Source organism: Carcharodon carcharias, chromosome 10 (assembly GCF_017639515.1).
Source record: "Carcharodon carcharias isolate sCarCar2 chromosome 10, sCarCar2.pri, whole genome shotgun sequence".
Lineage (NCBI taxonomy): Eukaryota > Metazoa > Chordata > Chondrichthyes > Lamniformes > Lamnidae > Carcharodon > Carcharodon carcharias.
In genome coordinates, this window is record NC_054476.1 from 37,384,340 (window position 1) to 37,402,532 (window position 18,193).

The following is an 18,193-nucleotide window of genomic DNA, read 5'->3' on the forward strand; positions in this document are numbered from 1 at the left end:
GGATACTTGGTGCCCAATCTATCTCCCACATTGGCACTGACCAGCTGAGGCCAATGCTGCTGTGAGGGCTTGCAGGCCTGAACGCATTCCCAGGAGGCCCTGATTGTTCTCCTGGAAGAGCCTCTTCACGAGAGTCGCCACTCTCTCCATGGAGGAAGCATGCCATTCTGCCATGAGGCTCATTGCATTGGTGATGCTCCACGTGGATACCTCCAGTACAGAGACAATGCCACGCATAGCCTCATGTATCTTCTCCAGATCCTCCTGCATACCCTGCTGGACTTCCAGCTTCTGCTGCCTCAGGGACGACTCCAGAGGTACATCATCAGCCACTGACTGAGCTTGTGCCTGGTCCCCTGCAGTCCTCCAACTGCTGGCACCATGGGCGCTCTCTCTCTCCACCCGTACCTCAAGCAAGTGTGAAGTCCCCCCACTGCTGCAGAGCACTCGGACATGAGGCTCATTGCTTCGGTGATAGTCCGCTTAGACCCCTCCACCATGGACACCAAGCCAAGCACAGCCTCATGCATCTCCCCCAGATGCTACCAGGCACCAACTGAGCATGTGCCTTGTCCTCCTACTGCTGGCACCATGGGCACTCTCTGTCTCTGCGACTGTGAAGTGCCCTCACTGCTGTGCCCCAGGACACTAGCTGATGTTCTAATTCCCACTGAGGTGCTAGTATCTGCGCTGGTGCCTGCCTGGCAGAAATGGTGTCCCGCTGGTGAGTCTAATTGTTCAGAGCCCTCAAGTGTTAGAGGTGGCTCCTCCACCTCCTCCTCCCCGGCCTTGCTCTGGTGATGGTGAAAGGAAAAACAAGGACATTTGAATGGTTCAAGTGGAGACAATGTCAATGTGCATGCCTGGCCCCTGGATCAGTATGCGCTCATCCTTCCATAATCAATGGTCAACCCATGATGGAAGCATAAATCACTGAACATTCAACAGTGGGGTGGCTGCTGCTGAATCACACATGGTGACCTCAGTGCACGGCAATCTTACCTCCCCTTGGCACCCCAGCCTCACCGCCGCCGGTCGACCTGGGCGCATGGCGTGTATCCAGCTCCATCACCTCTTGCTCGTATCTGGTGATTATGGTCAACTGGGCCTGGCCTCCGTCAGTCCGCATCCGCTTGGCAGCATTGTGTGTGGTATTCTCCTGAAAAGGAGAGAGGAGCATTGATTAGTCCACCCTGTACCTGGATTGCCATCACATCCCTGCCACCCCCACCTGAGTGGGACATTGCAGGGCTCCAGTGAATTGTCACCCCACAGCTGCTGCACACTCACACCAAGTGCCAGGCCTGACCCCCCTTGCCCACATGCAGCCCCCATCACATTTGTCACCATACAGTTTAACCTTCCAAAGCCATGACGCACAAGCACGTGGAACACCAAGGGCAGCAGATGGATCAGTGCCCAGCCACCTGGAAGCTCCCCTCCCAGCATGTCAGCAGCCTGACTTGGACATGTTTCGTAGTTCCAGCACCACGCCTAGGTGCAGATCCTTGAGGTAGCCCCCAAAACAGTACTCTGGGTGTCAGTCTACCACATGCTGCTGGTGCAGAACCCATCTCAGCACAACCCTCTCAGGGTGAACTAGGCATGGGCAATATCTGCTGGCCCACTCAGCGAGGGTCACATGCTGTGAATTATTCAATGCTGTAACTGCACTCAGAGTTGGCGGGGGGTGGGGGTCAGGGGGGAAAACCTACCTGCTGTGTTAAGTGACCAATGCTGACATGGTACTCAGCCTACCCGAGTGCAAGAGGTCGTTGAAACACTTGCGGCACTGGACCCAGGTGCATTGCACCACATTGTGGGAGCTAACTATGTCTGCCACCTCCTCCCAGGCACGTTTGGTCATGGGGGGGGCGCCTCCTCCTCCCATCCCACAGAACAAAGACCTCCCGCTGTGCTGCCACCTCCTCGAGGAGGGCAGCTAGATACTCGTCAGAAAAGCGAGGGGCATAGTGCCCCACTGACCTACCCTCCTGCCTGGCCTGCTCACCAGCAGCACTCTGGGGAGCCCTTCTGTTTGCCATCATTCACAGCCTTTGCAAGGCTGCAGGAGTGCTACTTAAACAGGCCACCGGGTCGCCATTGGACCCAGCAGTCATTGCAGAGCCGCCACCACCCACCCACTCCCACTGTCCTCGGGAGCCACATTTCACACTGGGCAGGCCTTCGCCCGCTGCCGAACGGCCTGCCCAACAGGGAGAAAATTCTCCCCTTTATGTGTAAGTGTTCCAGGGGTCCACAGTACACAGCGGCACGAGAGGTGAAATGACGTGTACATAACCAGTTCAGTCTGGTTCTTCTTTTCAACCAGACAGCATGGCAAAATTAAACATAAAGAGCTTCTGATCTTTACAAACTTAAACTGTGATTATTAACCACACCTGGGAACGAAAATACAACAAGAACACATGGCATGGTGGCAGCAAGTGCCTGTGAGTAAACCTAAAGCATTTCAAATTAATTTGGTGCTGATTTGGAAAATTGACCCACATTAGTGCCAGGAGAAAAACTTAGTAACTGTGTGAAGACAAATGAAATGTTGACCGGCACAAAATGAATGCACTGTTACAGCCCACAATGAATTGGGAAGCTGATGATGGCATTTGCGAAATTTAAACAAGTAAGTGCAGATTGACATTCAGTAGATTTCTAAAAGACACAAAAGAGATGGTCAGCTACATCCTTCTGTGGGCAAGGGATATAGGATTGAATTTATTTAACAGCTGGGAGCTTACTGAAGAGGACAGCAAAGACCCAGACAATATTTTTGATAAATTTAGCACCCACTCCAGTCAAAATCAAATCATCGGATCTACCTGTATGAATTTTAAGGCCTCAGAAAGGAATTAGGCCAGCTGACTGATAGCTTTGTAACAAGATTAAAAAATGCAGCTAGAAAATGTAAGTTTAAGGACACAGATGGATCAACTAGTTTGGGGATCTGTACATCCTGAAGTACAGAAAGTCCTAATTGGGAAGGACGAGCTCACAATATCACATGCAGGCTGTAGACACTGCTAGAGCCACAAGCAGAGAGATGAAGACACTGACTACCCAAACAGCTAGAGAAAGGCAGCAGGGTCCATGCAGTGCAGCAGCAACAAAGTGAAGTACACCAAACAGAGAAAAGGATAGCTGTGGGTGAACGGGACTGAATTTTTCAAATGGTGAGATCTCACTTGCAGCCATCCGAAGAGTCGGTGGGGAACACATCCCCGTGGACTCTGAGTGCCCCGTGGCCATTTTACACTCGGATGAGTGTTTGGTGGCTGCAGGTGGGACTTCCGCCCATTACTCGGAAGGAAGTCCTGCCTTAGAGTGCCAGCCAATCTGATTAGCCAGCAGCTGTCCGGTCCCTGCAGCGAGAAGAGCTGAAGTGGACTGGTAAGAAAATGCAGGAGGATGCCTGAGACTGGGTCCGGACACCAGAGGCTAAGTAAGTTCAAGAGGGGTCCCAGGATGGGGCAGGTAGGGAAGGACTGGGGTAAGGGCAAGAAGGGGGCGATCGGGGTCTCGGGTGAGAGCCCTGGGGGAGGGAGGTCTGGAGGCTACTGGACTGATTTCAGATGGAGGTGCCCACCCCGCCCCCCTCCCCCCCCAACGCCCCCCTGCCCGAGACCTAACTCCATTGACTTTCGGGCCTCCCCCACGCAAGGTCAATCTCCCGCCAGCCTAAAAATTGAGGCTGGGTGGGAAGCAGCCCTCAAGCGGCCAATAATTGGGGCAAGGGCGGGCATGCCATCTGAGGCTTTCCCCGCCCCAGAGTAAAATTGCTGTATGGTCAGGGAGGACGGGAACTCAGAGGGAATCCCACCCCTTCAATTTCATGCTCCCCCCAACTAGGGGGGAGTGTAAAATTTTGGCCATGAATTCACAGACAAATGGAAATGAATCAACCTGCAGAGCTTGTGGGAACCAAAAGACAACAAGAACACATAGCACGTACCACCTACAAGATTCACTGCAGCAGCTCGCCAAAGTTCCTTTGACAGCACCTTCCATACCTGCGGCCCCTACCTTCACTGTTGTTGGATCAAAATCTTGAAATTCCACCCCTAACCGCGCTGTGGGTGCACCTACACCACATGGACTGCAGCAGTTCAAGAAAGCAGCTCACCACCACTTTCTCAGGGATATTTAGGAATGGGCTATAAATGCTGGCTGTGTCAGCGATGCCCATTTTTAAAAAAAGCCAGATCAGGGTCATGACCAGAACAAGAGCACAGTTAGAACAGTCAGTGTTTGTTTATAGCAGAGTCTTCCAGCATTGTTGCTTGTATGCTTCCTAGGTTTGGGGTAAATATGTCAATCAAGCAACACTCTCCGGAAACTGTGCTAAGAATGTTGTGTAGATAGTCCTCTTAACTTTCCGGAGCTTTATCAGTGAATAAGGATCAATGTTGTGCATGGCAGTTATTAAAGGGGATGATTACATCCTCAGTGTAAAGGTTTGGTACTTATCTTATTTTGTTTCACTACATGAAAGCACAGTATAAAGTCATTTACAACCTAAGGATGTCCCAAAGTGCTTTACAGTCAATGAAGTACTTTTGAAGTGTAGTCACTGTTGTAATATAGCAAACACCACAACTATTTTGCGCACAGCAAAATCCAACAAATTGCAATGTAATAATGTTTTACCTTTTACTGATGTTAGTTAAAGGATAAATATTTGCCCTGATCTTCTTTCATTTGTCACTACGGAATCTTTTATGTCCAGCTCAGAAGGCAGACTGGGCCTCGTCTTAAGTCTAGGAAAAGGTCCCTTGGACAGTGGCGCGCTCCTTCAGTACTTCACCGCTCTCCTCTGGTGAATCAAGCAAAGAGATCACATGGGTCAAGTGTTATCTACAAGGACACTTACCTTTTATATAATGGGATCTTCCCAGTCAGGAACAGGTCCACTTCCCTCTTGAAGGCACACAGGAGTAAGTACCTACCACACCAGCTGGCGACACATTCCACTGGCTCACTACTCTCTGGGAAATGAAAACCTGCCCAAGATCCAGTCTATTCACACTCTTCATTTTTACTGATATCCCCAGTCCTCCCCAATCTGTCAAATTGAAATAATCAGTAGGGACACTATCCAGCCATTTCATTGTGGTATAGACCTGTATCAGGTGACCTAAGCCTATATTGCTCTAAAGTAAACAGATAAAGCCTATACTGCTCTAAAGTAATCCTGGATAAAAGTTAAATACTGCGGATGCTGGAAATCTGAAACAAAAACAGAAAATGCTGGAAACACTCAGCAGGTCTAACAGCATTTGAGAAGAGAAAGACAGAGTTAACGTTTCAAGTCCGTATGGCTCTTCTTCAGAGCTAAAGAAAAGGTCCTGGAGACTATTTGAATAGCTGATATTCTTTAAGGTGGAAATCATTGTCTGTCTCTTCTGAACTCCTATGCAACACTGACCCTTGTTAGTGTGCTAAAAGCCCTGTACTGACCATGGAACTAATTGGCCCTGAACTTAAGGATGTAGCTCTCTCCTTTCAAGTCTGGTTTTATTATAAGATCCTGACTTTGTATTACTTGGTCCCTCTATTTGTTGTATTTTTAATCAGAACAGGTAGCCAAGAGATTGACCTCTGACCTAGGTTGCGGGGAGTTGGCAACTGGTTGTCGAATAAAGGTATCTGGCATAGCAAGGGTTAATGAGAGACTGGGAAATAGTACCACCCACAGTTTGATATAAATAGACACATGACCTGAGATTAGAGTCAGCTCTGGACTAGACAGAGACCTTTGTAGAAGCATGCATGAAGTTAGCTCATAGTTTGGGCTATACCCTATATATATGTATGTAGTTATGTGAAACAATAAACACTTATTGTTCAACCATACTAGACTCAGAACCTGATTTGATACATACTGAACATACAGCAGTGGTGTTCCCATTTATCTGCCACCCTTGTCCTTCTAGGTGCTGGAGGTCATGGGTTTGGAAGGTGCTGTCAAAAGAGGCTTGGTGAGTTGCCGCAGTGCATCTTGTATATGGTACACACTGCTGCCACTGTGGGCTGATAGTGGAGGGTGTGCATGTTTAAGGTGGTGGATGGGGTGCCAGTCAAGGAGGTGGCTTTGTCTGATCTGATTGAATAAAAACATGACGTGAGATATAGGAGCAGGGTAGAGCAAACAGCCCCTCAAGCCTCCTCTAATACTCAATATGATCATGACTGATCTTTGGCGTCAACTTCACTTTCACAACCACTGCTCATATCCCTTGATTCCCTGAGACCAAAAGTCTGTCTATCTCAGCCTTAAATATATTTAACAGTGGAGCATTCGCAAACCTCTGGGGTAGAGAAATCCAAAGATCCACAACCCTCTGAGTGAAGAAGTTTCTTCCCCTTCTCAAGGGCAATTAGGGATGGGCAATAAATGCTGGCCTAGCCAGTGGACACCCACATCCCATGAACTAATTTTTAAAAATCACCTCGGTCCCAAATGATTGTCCACTTACCCTGAAACTGTACCCTGTGTTCTAGATTCCCCAGCTCAGAAAAACAACCTCCCAGTTTACCCCATCTATAAGTAACCTCCTAACCATACTGAGCATGAGTGATCAGGGCCATTCCAACACTTCACATGTGAATCTTTACTGCGATGAGACCTGAAAGCCACCATAAGTCCAACAATTAGGATACACAATAGATCGGAATATTAATCAGCATCCCCCAGCTTATATAAGCTTGTCAACTTAAAATAAAGTATACTAAGTTAAATGAAATACTTTTGCGTTCAAATAGGTCTGAAATCCTGAAACACAAGTCAGAACCTAAAACTGCATCCGTTTGAATATCAAGCTCTTTCCTGTATCCTTACCAATAACGGTGCCTTGCTGGAAAGTTTGGAGTTATTGAGAGGAGGATAAATGTTTGGCCTGAGACCAGGCTTCTTGGAGGCAGTGGTAAGACTGAAGGAGAATTAATTTGAGATCCAGAGAGATAGCAAGCCAAAGACTGATGACTGTGAACAGTTTGTACTAGCTGGGAGATTTCATCACCACAGAACTGTGTGTTCTGGGAAGGGTGAAAAGTCACCAATTTAGCGACCTTTGTGCTTTCTTGTTTTTAAACTTTATTCTAAAATTTGAATGCATTAAAATTTGCAGGACTATGTGGGAAAGAGGGAGGGAGCAGGACTAATTGGATAGATGTTTTAAAGAGCCAGCAGAAGCATGATGGTCCAGATGGCCTTCTCTTCACTATAAATCTAAATGCTTTCCAAACTGCATGATTGTAAAGGCAGGGACATATTGGATAGATGTGACTATCACGAGTGAATGGTTTGGTTTACTTAATTGTGATTGGGTCTGGAGTTCTTCTGCACCATAAGCTCCCTCAAGCAAGGGCACATTCATTCAAATCTCATTGCACCAGTATCCAGCCCATGTCCTCACTGTGTTTATCACATTCTGACATTTTACCTGGATGAAAAAAATATGTCTTGGCAGTGAATTTTTAAATAACACCAGCTGTAAAATTGCAGGAACTATGTTTTTGAATGTTTGTTTTGCAAGAATCTGCTGTGACTCAGTAGGAAACACTCAACACATCTGAGTCAGTAGGTTATGGGTTCAAGTCCCATTCCAGAGACTTAGCACAGAATCTAGAATCTACACAGCTGGGCAGCACTGCTAAGGGAAGCATTGAAGGAGTATTGCATTGTCAGATTGGCAGTACCAAGGGATTGTTGCATTGTTGGAGAGACAGTACGTTTAGATGAGACATTAAATCAAGGCCCTGTCTGCTCTCTCTCAAGTGGATGTCTCTCAAGTGGATGTAAAAGATCCCACGACATTACTTTAAAGAAATATAGGGAGATTCCCCGGTGACCTGGCCAATATTCATCCTCAATCAACATCACTAAAAACAGATTATCTGGTCATTGATCTTATTGATATTTCTGGGATACCGCTCTGTATAAATTGTCTGCAACTTTTCCAAGATTGCAACAGTGACTACACTTCAGAAACTAATCAATTGACTGTAAATGATTTGAGACATTCTGCAGTGTGAAAGGTGCTGTATAAACTAAAGTCTTTGTTTTTCACAATCATGTTTGGCGGTGCAGTGTTATTGAGAGGATCAATAGTTAGTGGGAAAGTCTGGAGAGAGCAGTAATCTCAGAAACTCTGCGTTTTGGCATTTGCATTTTTATTGGTGTAAAAGGAGATTTCAGGCTATGAAAAATAAATCTAATTCCAGGATTTGCAGAGGCCATTTAAGGTTTTATTTGGATTTGTTTTGTTACTGGGGTGGAGAGAGTTAAATCTTATTTCTTTGAAGATTAATTATCTGTGTATTGAATCTGATTGCAGGTTGTGGGAGTTGATCCCAGGGTGATTGCGACACCAGCAATTGTCCTACCAGATGTCACCAGCTCTCCAGACAGGGAATTTGACCAAACAACACAGATAAGGTAAGCAACATGGAACCGGATATCTGTGGAGATTCTCCTAATTGATCACTGCAACAAATGGGGGGAAGCCCTAGATAAATGGCATAAATGGTGGATAATCTGGGAGGAACTCCCCAGAAATTAACAACCTGTTTGCTTGTCCCTCTCCTTCCCTGAAGGCAATGATTGTTGTTCAGGTCTAGTACGAGGGCTGTCGGAACTAGTTCAGTAACCAGCCTAAACTTCAGCTCATCATTGCACTCTCACCTCTGAGTCAGAAAGTCATGTTTTGGATTTCAATTCAGACACTTGAACACATAACCCAGGCTGACACTTGTGTTGTTATGATGATATAATCACCAATCACTCATAAGGGATTGGATAAATACGTTGTGGGTTCATTTATTAAGTCTAGGCACACGAGAACAGTTATACACAGGTATAGAGCTTGAAGACAACAGAGCTGTATGTATGTGCTCTGCTCAAAGCAAAAGTGAAACTAAGACTGGATAGCATGATAGTTTTCCTTCTTGTGATGTCATGCTGATATCCCTTATTGGCATATTACAACATCCCTTTTTCTTTTTAAAGATACTCCCCCACTTCCAAAGAAGAGTAACTATTTACAATACATGTTCACGTTTAATTGCTATTACATAAGTGCATAGAACTGATGAATCCTAAAGCATTAAAGTAATCTGCTTGAACGCCCAGATCTTGTAATGGTAATCTTATCTGGAGGTTTCTTTGATTGCTCACAGTCATCTGTGAGATTGTCATTCCTTGATGTTATTCCTGGTTGCATTTGGGATCTTGTCCTAATTGCAACACGATTGTACAGTGGTTGAGGAGCTGAAACAAATCTGATTTGTCCTCGGGTACACCTCACCTTTGTGCGCAGTGATTCGTAGGAACTTGGCTCTGAACAAATCCTTGTCAACTCGGCTGGTTGCAATGTACCTTCTGTGGGACCTTGGATGTGAACTTATTGTCCCAACTGTAAACTTGGCAATTCCGTACCCATATTTTTATCGAGCACATTGGTCTTCTTTTCTTGTAGATTGAAAAGTTGCTGTCTAGTTTCTGAGAGAGTAGAATGGGTAAGAGTAGGTAAATTGGTACTTACTGCTCTACCAAACATGAGCTCTGCCAGTAATGGAATAGCTGCACTTAAAAGTGTTGCTCTCAGATGTAACATTGCAATGTGTCGATCTCGCTTGGTCTGTCTACATTTGAGAATTAGGGATTTCACCATGTGAATCATCTGTTCGGCTAGGCTGTAAAATCTAGGGTAATGAGGAGAAGAAGTAGTGTGATCGATATTCCACTTCTCAGACAGGATGTGAAATGGCTTACCAATGAATTGTGAACTGTTATCCTTAATGATCTTTCTAGGCACACCAAATAAGTTGAAAATAGTACTTAGAGTGTGTGCAGCAGTTGTGCTTAATGTATTATGCAATTGTCAAATAATGGAGTACTTGGCAAGTAGTCAACTATGATGTTGAAGTCTGTCCATGCACAGGAAAGAGATCGGATGCGATTTTGGACCAAGGGTGGTTAGGAACTTCATGTGCAATTAATGGTGCTTTGAGCTGACTTGGCATTTGCTCTTGAAGTGCCTTGCATTTCTTGACGATGACTTCAATGTCATTGTTCATACCCGGCCAACAGACTGTCTCTCTTGTGAGTCTTCCTGTCCGATTGATGCCCAAATGTGAGCGATGAAGTTGTTGAAGAGCATCAGGCTGCAAAGATTCCATTATGATGACCTGCCTGCCTTTAAAAGTGATTCCCAGGGAATGCTTAGCTCGTCCCAATAAGGCCAAAATAGTCTCACGTGTCCGTGGACATGCTGAATTGAATCAGGCCATCCTACAATAATGGGTGTCCCCAGTTTCTGTAGTGTAGACTATTTCACCATTTCTTCTTGTAGCTGCTGGAATTTGCATTGCGCAAAATGTACTAGATCAATTTGGAGAACACCTTCAAGTTCAATGTCAATAAAGTCAACTTGTAAATCTAAGGCTATATCTTTTGTTTTCGTTGGGTTAAGCAATCTGCTTGGCTCCAATGTGATCATCAAGTTACCTGGCTTGTACCTAAGCTCACAGTTTTAACCATGAATCTTTATCAAGGGACATTGCAATCTTGGCGGTGCACTGCTTAGTGGTTTTCGCCAAATCATCTCTAGTGGATTGTGGTTGGTCTCTACCACAAATCTTTTGCCAAATTAAATTGCATGATTCCAAACACAAAAGCTAATGTTTCCTGCTCGATGTTGGAGTAGTTGAAATGATTACAGACAGGGATTTTGAAGCAAATGCAACTGGTTTGCTTTTTTGTAGCATGCATGCTCCCAGACCTTTCCTCCTTTCTGGAGAAGTTGGCACAGCCTTAATGTCCTCTATTTTACTTGGATCGAGACATATGCCAGCACTGGAATTAATAGAAACAAAGAAATTGATCTGCTCCACATTGATGGCACATTTCAGACTTTTGAACGCCAATCCTTCATTACATGCTGCTTGCATTAATAAATGCAGGATATGGTCATGTTCTTGCTTTGTTCTTCATGGTAAAATCGGGCAAAGTCAGCATGGTTTCATCAAGGGGAGGTCATGCCTGACAAATCTGTTAGAATTCTTTGAGGAGATAATGAGTAGGTTAGACAAAGGAGAGCCAATGGATGTTATCTACTTGGACTTCCAGAAGGCCTTTGACAAGGTGCCGCACAAGAGGCTGCTCAGTAAGATAAGAGCCCATGGTGTTAGAGGCAAGGTACTAGGCATGGATAGAAGATTGGCTGTCTGGAAGGAGGCAGAGAGTGGGGATAAGGGGGTCCTTCTCAGGATGACAGCCGGTGACTAGTGGAGTTCCGCAGGGGTCAGTGTTGGCACCACAACTTTTCACTTTATACATTAATGATCTAGATGAAGGAACTGAGGGCATCCTGGCTAAGTTTGCAGATGGTACAAAGATAGGTGGAGGGACAGGTAGTATTGAGGAGCCGGGGAGGCTGCAGTAGGATTTGGACAGGTTAGGAGATTGGGCAAAGAAGTGGCAGATGGAATACAACGTGGGGAAGTGTGAGGTCATGCACTTTGTTAGGAAGAATAGAGGCATAGACTATTTTCTAAATGGGGAGAGAATTCAGAAATCTGGAGTGCAAAGGGACTTGGGAGTTCTAGTCCAGGATTCTATTAAGGTTAACTTGCAGGTTGACGCAGTAGTTAGGAAGGCAAATGCAATGTTGGTATTTATTTCGAGAGGATTAGAATATAAAAGCAAGGATGTGCTGCTGAGGCTTTATAAGGCTCTGGTCAGACCACATTTAGAATATTGTGAGCAATTTTGGGCCCCGTACCTCCGGAAGGATGTGCTGGAGAGGGTCCAGAGGAGGTTCATGAGAATGATCCCAGGAATGAAAGGCTTAACATATGAGGAACGTTTGAGGACTCTGGGTCTATACTCGATGGAGTTTAGAAGGATGAGGGGGGATCTGGTTGAAACTTACAGAATACTGAAAGGCCCGGATAGAATGGACATGAGGAAGATGTTTCCATTAGTAGGAGAGACTAGGACCCGAGGGCACAGCCTCAGAGTAAAGGGAAAACCTTTTAGAACAGAGATGAGGAGAAACTTCTTCAGCCAGAGAGTGGTGAATCTATTGAATTCATTGCCACAGAAGGCTGTGGAGGCCAGGTCATTGAGTGTATTTAAGACCAAGATAGATAAGTTCTTGATTGGTATGGGGATCAAAGGTTACGGGGAGAAGGCGGGAGAATGGGGTTGAGAAATTTATCAGCCATGATTGAATGGCGGAGCAGACTTGATGGGCCGATTGGCCTAATTTCTGCTCTTATGTCTTTTGGTCTTCTTCTCACAACAGTTGTTTCAACTGCGATATAGATGTATCCTGGTACATATAATACAGTCCATGTGAGTTTGAAAGAGATCCTGGCTAACAGATAGCCGGAAAGGAAGTCATTGAAAACAGTATTGTCCAAATAGGGTATGAAATGCGGTGAACTCTTGGGATTTCTCCACAAGATGTAACTATGCTTGGCATCAAACTTCAAGAAAAATTTTGCACCTGAAAATCTCAGATTTAACTCTTCTAATGTGGGTATTTTATAAAAACAATGTTTCAAAGCTGTGTTTAAAAGTCATGGATCAAGCCATATTCTCAATGATCCATCCTTCTTTATGACAGATGTGATCAAGCTGTACCAATCTGTGTGCTCTTGTACTCATCTAATTATTCCGTCTTTCTCCATTTGTTCAGTTCATCCTTCAATTTGTCTTGTAAGTGGATGTTGCATTTAAATGGTGGATCAATTGGTGGACTTCCATTCCACCTGCAAGCTTCCTTGAAACTGCCTATTTTGTTGAAAAATTCTGGATATTTCGATGTTAGGTCATGAACTGAGGTGATAGGAGTAGTTTCTGAGGTTGATCTGCCTTGTGATGTCTGACAGATTCCATGATGTAGAACATCTATGATACTCAGGAGGATTGATTATCTTACACTCCAGGACTAGGGATCCCGCACATGGAATTAGTGAACCATTGTACACTGAAACTTGCATGGCAGTAGGTTTCACCGTGGCCCTCCACATACGTGGATACATGTCTTTTAGAATTAGCAGAGGTAGTATTTAGCACTTGCCCCTGTGTCAACCTTGCCAAAAATGAATAATTACTCATTTCTTTAGAGCAGATAATTTGAATCTTGGCAAATACTTTGGACGGTGTGTTGGCATCTATGTTTTTGTTGAGACTGATGAAACATGTGTTCACTGCTCTTTGTCTCATTATGCACGTCATTGTCATTTTCTAGTTTGTCAGTCACCTCATGTATATGTTTCTACTGGACCGGATGCTCATTCTTATCGCTTGAAGGTACCCATTGTGTACGGTCTGTTTGGATCAGCGCACGGCTCTTTGTAGTTGCATCAGCTTTTGCTCCAGTGAACTGCTGCTGCCAATGGCTCATTCTGCAGAATTGGTGAAAAGCTGGGCATTCCCTCAGTACATGCAGAAGGCCACATCTTCCACATGCCTTGCTAGGTTTGGGCGTTCTAGTGATTACGTCAACAATTAGGACCTGTAAGCTTGTTGACCTGCGAGGATCACTTCTTGTTTATGTCCAGCCTTGAATGGCTCTTCAATTCTATAAGTTTTGGGCTTGTCTAACAGATTTTTCTGTAAAGCTTCCATGGGAGTGGATGCGATTCAACAATTCTGTCTGCTAGCTTTATTTGAAAAATCACAGTATGTATTCCTTTCTCTGCAACTGCCGATGGTGCTGTATGGATTCTGTAGGCTGTTGTCGAAATGACATGAACTTTCGTCGATGAATATGGAAGTTTAACCTGATTCTGAATTGGTCTTCCAATGTAGTCCATATCTTTTGGGGATTCTTTAGCTCTTCTTCTGTTAATCCCGACGTGATCAGCCTATGTAGACCTTCATTCCCAATTGCTAGGTGAATTTTTATGGCTTGCTTGTCTAGTTCAGGCACACCTGAATCAAGGAACTATAGCTTGCATGATGTTTAAACATTTTGATTTTGGATAGCGGGCCAGCTGCATCCCAATTCAAACTGGGGAACTTTGCGGACATTCTGACAATGCCCTTTTGACCTTCCTTCTTCTGTAGTATCTGGGCTGAGATATGTTCTAACTGATTTTGCATGTTTTTCTGAAGCTCCGCCTGCGAAGATGAGTCATGGCGGGAATGTACCAAGGAGTAATGGCGTCTTTGCTTTTTATTCAAGTTATTGTTCAGCAATTCCTGAAGCCACTATTATAATCGTAACCTTCTTTGGCCCAATTTCTATGACCGTTATTTTTTTGTTTGACTCTCCCTTGCTCGCTATCGATCTGGCCCACAGCCTGGTCACTCGCCTTTCCTGGCTGAGCTAACCCAGTGCTAGCCTGCTTGACCGATGGAACTGGTAGGTTATGCAATGCAATCCCACAAAAAAGGATCTGTCTGCTTAACAGCTCTTTAATTGAGCACTAGCTCAGCACTGTGTATTCAAAGCTTTCCTTCTCAGTCAGCATACTGTGTTTTCAACAACTTTGTTGCAGTCTGAGCAAACCGTCAAGGGTCTTCTTATACCATGCAGCATGATCTAAGGCTGTACAGCATGTCATAACTGTGCTTAATCCTCCTGCCAGGCTGTTTGAACACCGCTGATCACCATGTCATGTTGTTATAAAGGTATAATCACCAATCGCTCATAAGGGATTGGGTAAGCACTTTGTGGGTTCATTTATTAAGAGAAGGCACATGAGAACAATTATACGTAGGTATAAGGCTTGTGTGTGTCTGTTCTCTGCTCAAAGCAAAAGTAAAACTAAAACTGTTCTGCTCATATGCCTCAAAGGCATATTACAGCCACACTCACCATACTGAGGGAGCTGCAAAGGCAGTACTGAGGGTGTGGTGCACTGTTGGAAAGGCAGTACTGAGGCTGTGCCGCACTGTTGGAGGGGCAGTACTGATGGAGCACTGCACTGTCAGAGGGGCAGCACTGAGGGAACACTGCACGGTCAGAGGGATAGTACTGAGAGGGGGCTGCACTGTTGGAAATGCAGTACTGTGGGTCTGCTACACCTTCAGAGGGGCAGTGCTGGTGGTCTGATGAACCGTTAGAGGAACAGTCTTTTGGATGAGATGTTAAATTGAGGCCCTATCAGCCCCCTCAGGTGTAAAAGATCCAACTGTACAACTTCAAAGAACAACAGGGGAGTTTTCCCCAGTATCCTGGCCAATATTTATCCCTCAACCAACATCTAAAACACATTATGTGGTCTTTTATTTCATTACTGTGTGGTTCAATTTGGTGGTGCCCTCAGCTGAGTCACAATACTGTGGGTTCTAGTCTCACTCCAGGACACGAGCAGACAACCTAGGTTGACACTGCATTGCAGTACTGAAGGAGTGTTGCATTAGTCAGTCATTGTTTGAACAAAATGTTTTTGCATGTTCAAGTGGACTAATCCAAGAGCAGTGTGTTCTCCAGACATCCTTCCAACATGCCCCCTTCACATATATATATAAAAACAAAAAACTGCGGATGTTGGAAATCTAAAACAAAAACAGAATTACCTGGAAAAACTCAGCAGGTCTGGCAGCATCGGCGGCGAAGAAAAGAGTTGACGTTTTGAGTCCTCATGACCCTTCAACAGAACTAGGTGAATCCAGGGAGAGGGGTGAAATATAAGCTGGTTTAAGGTGGGGGGTGGGGGGGTGGGGTGGGGGGGGGGGGGGGGGTGGGTGGGGTGTTGGGTGGGGGGAGAGAAGTGGAGGGGGGGTGTGGCTTTAGGAACAAGCAAGCAGTGATAGGAGCAGATAATCAAACGATGTCACAGACAAAAGAACAAAAGAACACAGAGGTGTTGAAGTTGGTGATATTATCTAAACGAATGTGCTAACTAAGAATAGATGGTAGGGCACTCAAGGTATAGCTCTAGTGGGGGTGGGGGGCATAAAAGATTTAAAAATAATGGAAATAGGTGGGAAAAGAAAAATCTATATAATTTATTGGAAAAAACAAAAGGAAGGGGGAAGAAACAGAAAGGGGGTGGGGATGGAGGAGGGAGTTCATGGTCTAAAGTTGTTGAATTTAATATTCAGTCTGGAAGGCTGTAAAGTGCCTAGTCGGAAGATGAGGTGCTGTTCCTCCAGTTTGCGTTGGGCTTCACTAGAACAATGCAGCAAGCCAAGGACAGACATGTGGGCAAGAGAGCAGGGTGGAGTGTTGAAATGGCAAGCGACCGGGAGGTTTGGGTCATTCTTGCGGACAGACCGCAGGTGTTCTGCAAAGCGGTCGCCCAGTTTATGTTTGGTCTCTCCAATGTAGAGGAGACCGCATTGGGAGCAACGAATGTAGTAGACTAAGTTGGGGGAAATGCAAGTGAAATGCTGCTTCACTTGAAAGGAGTGTTTGGGCCCTTAGACGGTGAGGAGAGAGTAAGTGAAGGGGCAGGTGTTACATCTTTTCGTGGGCATGGGGAGGTGCTATAGGTGGGGGTTGAGGAGTAGGGGGTGATGGAGGAGTGGACCAGGGTGTCCCAGAGGGAACGATCCCTATGGAATGCCGCCAGGGGGGGTGAAGGGAAGATGTGTTTGGTGGTAGCATCATGCTGGAGTTGGCAGAAATGGCGGAGGATGATCCTTTGAATGCGGTGGCTGGTGGGGTGATAAGTGAGGACAAGGGGGACCCCATCATGTTTCTGGGAGGGAGGAGAAGGCGTGAGGGCGGATGCGCGGGAGATGGGCTGGACACGGTTGAGGGACCCTATGACACGTTGATTGATCATTCATCACGTTTGTTGGGAGCTTGTTGTGCACAAAATGACTGCCATGTTCCCTATATTACAAAGTGACTAAATTTAAAAAAATACTCTGGTGGCTGTGAAGTGCTTTGGTTTATCCTAAGGTCATGAAAGATGCTATGGGAATGCAAGTCATTGTTCTCACTTCCTAAGTTGCCTTCAAAAACCACTTCTTCCTCCTGGGAGCAGTTTTGCTGCAACTGAGTGGTTTGCTGGCCACTTTAGGGACAGTTAAGAGTCACATGTCAGCCAAATTGTGTTAAACACATATGTTTCCTTCCTCAAAGGATACTATGAGCTAAATGAAGTTTTGACAACATTCACTAATGCCAGTTTTTAAATGTCCAGAATATTTTAAACTGAATGCACGTTCTCAAGTGCCCATGATGAGATTTAAAGTTATGTTTTCTGGATTATTAGCCCAGTGACACAACCCCTCCAAGTTTGCTATAAATTGATGTAAATGAGAAACAGTTGTGGTTCCAGTGCAGTGTCCTTTGGGGACCCCCGTTGGTTCCCACCATTCCTACACAACTCCTGTAACAAATACCAGCTGTGATCTGATCCAATCCCAAAGTTTACATGAAATTCCCAATTTCAAGCTCAATTAACAGCCTTTCATGCAGAACTTTGTTAAAGGCCATTAGGAAGGCTCTGTACACTATATCATCAGCTCAACTATTGTCCAATTGCATGTCGACACCTCAGAATAACCATGAAAAATAAATCATCAAACAGTAAGCATTCATGGGAATTTAATCTCACACGTACACACATTCATGCTCACACACATTAGGCAGAATTTTCCCGTTTGTGTGCGAGGGTGGGCCCCACATGCACGTGCGTAAAATGACGCGCGGTGACGTCAGGCGAGCGTCTCAACGTCATTGTGTGCCATTGCGATATTTCTTTGGGTGGGCACACATTGATCTCCGATGCGCGTCCACCATTAATTAACCAGCCATTTAAGGCCCTTGAGGCATCAATCGACAGCGATTTTTCAGCGTCTGTGCAATCTTCAGGTCAGCGCATGGGCGCAATGGGCAGGCGGGTAGGACACATTTGTATAAATCTCATCCATGGGTGGGATAAGAGGGCTCAGTGGGGTCGCGAGTGTTCTCTGTCAAATATTGATGTTTCAAAGTTACTGATACTTGCCTGTGTGATCTGTAATACTTCAAAACACATTCCAGCTGCTTGTTCTGGACTCATAACCTTCAGGTCTGCACTCTGCAGTGAAGAATATTTTTGGAGCCTGCATGTTTCAGGAAGCCTTCCCTTTGCCTGGGAATGGGAGCTGAACTCTCCACTGGAGGCACCTCCTCTGAGGAGGAAGGGAGGGCTAGAAGGGGGAGGAAGCCAGGAGTGCACATGCAGCCTCCAGGGGAGCCACCTTTGGGAGGTCAGGCGC

The 18,193-nt window shown here is 45.4% G+C and overlaps 1 protein-coding gene across 6 annotated transcripts in view; it reads left to right on the forward strand.

Moving 5' to 3' along the window:
* The window catches only part of mrvi1 (murine retrovirus integration site 1 homolog), a 164,356-nt gene that overhangs the window by 55,658 nt on the left and 90,505 nt on the right, over window positions 1–18,193 (forward strand). For all 6 annotated transcript variants that reach the window (XM_041196557.1, XM_041196555.1, XM_041196559.1 and 3 more), the window contains one exon: window positions 8,352–8,452. In XM_041196557.1, the coding sequence (XP_041052491.1) occupies window positions 8,352–8,452 (101 nt within the window). The remainder of the gene's footprint in view (window positions 1–8,351; window positions 8,453–18,193) is intronic.